Source organism: Pteropus alecto, unplaced genomic scaffold (genome assembly GCF_000325575.1).
Source record: "Pteropus alecto unplaced genomic scaffold, ASM32557v1 scaffold152, whole genome shotgun sequence".
Lineage (NCBI taxonomy): Eukaryota > Metazoa > Chordata > Mammalia > Chiroptera > Pteropodidae > Pteropus > Pteropus alecto.
This window is the reverse complement of record NW_006432227.1, coordinates 11829414-11832626: the sequence shown is the minus strand read 5'-3', so window position 1 is coordinate 11832626 and position 3213 is coordinate 11829414. Positions and strand designations below refer to the sequence as shown.

The 3213-nt window shown below is 44.9% G+C and overlaps 1 protein-coding gene and 1 pseudogene across 1 annotated transcript in view; one reads left to right on the top strand and one right to left on the bottom strand.

The window, feature by feature from the left end:
- The window catches only part of ANKH (ANKH inorganic pyrophosphate transport regulator), a 51731-nt gene extending 49909 nt beyond the window's left edge, over positions 1-1822 (bottom strand). Inside the window, exon 1 of the mRNA XM_006907133.3 lies at positions 1808-1822. Within this exon, the coding sequence (XP_006907195.1) occupies positions 1808-1822 (15 nt within the window). The remainder of the gene's footprint in view (positions 1-1807) is intronic.
- A 467-nt stretch (positions 1823-2289) lies between these two features.
- LOC112475836 lies at positions 2290-2408 on the top strand (annotated as a pseudogene).
- The last annotated feature ends 805 nt before the right edge of the window (positions 2409-3213 follow it).

The window sequence follows — 3213 nt, the reverse complement described above, 5'->3', positions numbered from 1 at the left end:
CTAGCGGGAGGCTTCTGCTATGTGTCAAAACCCACCGCTTGGTAATCTTCCAAATTTACTTCCTGTTGGACTTCAGTAGTAGATGCTGTAGGGTCCCTCCCAGTCCCTTTACCAGGCAGCGCACCCATCCCCAGGCACTGGGAGTTGGCCACTGATGGCTCACGGTTGCCTGCATCTGGGGAACATTGTGCCCAGCCCCTTTGGGTAGGCTAAGCCACACCTGACCCCCAGGCATCACGCAGCCAATGGCTGGCTGACATGGAGGCATAAAAGATCAGCTTCTCTGCTTCAGTGAGGGACCGGTACGATTCGTGCTCCTGAGGTTCCCCGTGGAATCAGGTGGAAGCCAATTCTTCCTCTAACTTTTCCCCACCGTTCACTGCTCGCCTCTCCCTTCTCCTGAGATCATCCGCCTAATCAATCGCTTGGACAAGAATTCCCCAACACGAGTTCTGCTCTCAGAGAACCCACTTAAGACAACTGAGGTTTCTCTCAGACGCTGAGAACAGTGTATGGTTTGTTCTTTTTCCTTCTTGTCCTTCCCCAAATAGATAACTGTACATTTTTTTTATTGCTAAAATGTTTGTTCAAATTTAAATGACACATATTATTTAGCACAAATTTTCAAAGCACATAGAATGGCACCTAGATAATGTAGGATTAGACTTTACTTAATGTGTCTTGTTGGCAAAACTTCATTCTTTGCTAAGACACCAGCCCTGGTGGGGCATCCGCCGCGATGCTTTTCTATTTCTACCAACAGTTTCTCTATCGAGTCCTGAACCCAAGGCCGAGTCAGGTGAGAAGAAAGGAGGACACGAGGAACGACAGCTCTGTCAGTGACACTGAGTGTGAAAACTCCACTTAGCTCAGCGATTCTGGGAATTCGCGGAAAGGACACAGGCTTCGGAACCATGCAGACGGAGTTGGATCTGCTCCTGTCACTAAACCCCTGGGTGGCCTTGGCCAAGGCACTCATTCTTGCTGAAACAACCCGATTGATCTTAGACCGGATAGAAGAGGTGTACGGAGCACCGAGCAGTGACCGGCCTCGAGAAGGCACTTGAACGCAAGCATTTTTGTCTATTCTGTTTGCCGCTCTGTACCTACTACCTTGCTACACCATAAACACTCAAATATTTGTTAAATGAATGAAGTATTTTCTACCAGAAATTTTAAAGTTCGTATTAATTTTTATGAACTAAAAAAACCCAACACCACAATGATTGCAGGATATTATGACTTGTAAGATATACCACAGATTAAATATTTTTAATGATCACATTAAATGTACGCAGTGATTGAAAAACATATCCTGATTTTTAAGAAACATTAAAATGTCAGGGAAAAATAAAGAGCTTTAGAATTGAGAGCACGTGCTATATTAACATTGTAAGCCTTTTAATTATTTCCATTTGTAGCAAATATTTTCCCCAATTTGTTCACTCCTTAATTTCATGGTTTGCTTTTGACACCAGAAATATTAAGTTATCATGTTGCTGATTAATCATTTTATGGAGGTTCTTTCTTTCCTTACTTTTGGACTCCGCCTACCCACCCATAGATAAGGTAATTTTGTTTTAGTTTATGGTTTCGTTTGGGAATTTAACTTTTCAGTCCTCCTGGAACTTATGCTATAAGGTATGGCTTAAAATTAATTTTCTCAAAATAGTTTATTTCTTCAAAACCAATTTAAATAAAATACCCGTTGTCCATTTATTTAGGATGTTTTCTTATCGGTCATTAGTTGTTACATGGCCTTCAGCCACCTATTGTCTACGTCATGTGTCTACCTCGATTTGCTCACCCTGTTTTTCATCATCGTACACTCACCACCTGACATTATATTGTCTATATACTTGTTATTTATGTTATTGTCCCTCTTCTCCATTTGACTGTAAGCTCGGGGACACAGAGACCCTTGTCTGGTTCATGCTACATTTCCAGACCTACAACATCATAGGGGGTCATATGAGGTGACTGACAACTATTTGGGAGGATGAAGTAAAATTTATGCAAGCAGTATAAACATTTACTGTGATAAGCGTTGAAGAAATAAAATATGCTGATGACCTGGGCATTCCTTGGAGGAGCTTATTGAGATAGACAGAAAAGTCCTCCAAGGAGGTGACATTTGAGCTGAGATCTGAAGAACTAGAATTAACCAGCAGTTTGACAGCTAGAGAGGAAGGCACAGGCCTGCAGGAGGGCTTAGTGTTTTAAAGGAACAGAAGGGAGGCCATTATGAGCAGAGGCGGGGAAAAAGTGAGTTGAAAAGTCGGCAACAATGTCTACGGCCATGCTAACCAGAACGAGCCCGATCCCGTCTGATCTCGGAAGCTGAGCAGGGTCAGGCCTGGTTAGTACTTGGATGGGAGACCACCTAGGAAGACCAGGTGCTGTGTAGGCGTTAAAAAAAAAAACAAAAACAAAAAAAAAGGGATTGTAAGCTGACAAGGTCCTTGCAATCTGTGAGGTCAACCAAGGGTTGCCCCCCCTAAAAAAAAAAAAAAAAGTCAGCAACGCTGAGGTCCTTCCAGGTTCTGATGAAGAATGTGTGTCTTGTTCTAAGAGCAGGGGAAGCCGTTAAAGCGTCTGAGCGGAGGTGGGACAGAGGCTGGCGCTGGCCGTGGGGGTGAAAGCGGACCGCAGGGGGAAGGCAGGGCAGGAAGTCAAGCGTTTTACGGCATCCAGGTAAGGAAAGGCAATGGTTTGGAGTGGGCTGGGAGAGTGGAGATGGAGAGGAGCAGATTGCTTTGAGAGATCTTTGGACATAAAAAGACTGGATCTGGTGGTGGTCTTTAAGGCGGGCATGAAGACACGGGAGAAGCCAAAGGTGACTGCTGAGTTTCCTGGCTTGAGTCACTGGCCAAATAGCACCGCTACTGACTGAGATGAGGGGGTGCGGGGAGGGGTGGTTTGGGAGGAAACAGCAAGAACTCCGTTTGGGGGCTCCCTGTTAGGCTGGAGATGACCACTGAATTTCAAATAGAGAGGAGAAGTCGGGTAATTGGCTCCATGAGTCTGGAGTCCAGGGAGACATCTGGGCCATGAACAGAGTTGGAAGTTGTCAGCATACGGACAGCACTGAAAGGCAGGAGACTAAGCGAGATCGTCTAGACAGAATACAGATAGTAGGGAGTCCGTAGCACTTTAGGAATAAATTTAAACACAGTAAGGACGTGGCGAGCCGTCCACTTTCCATCAGTGTTA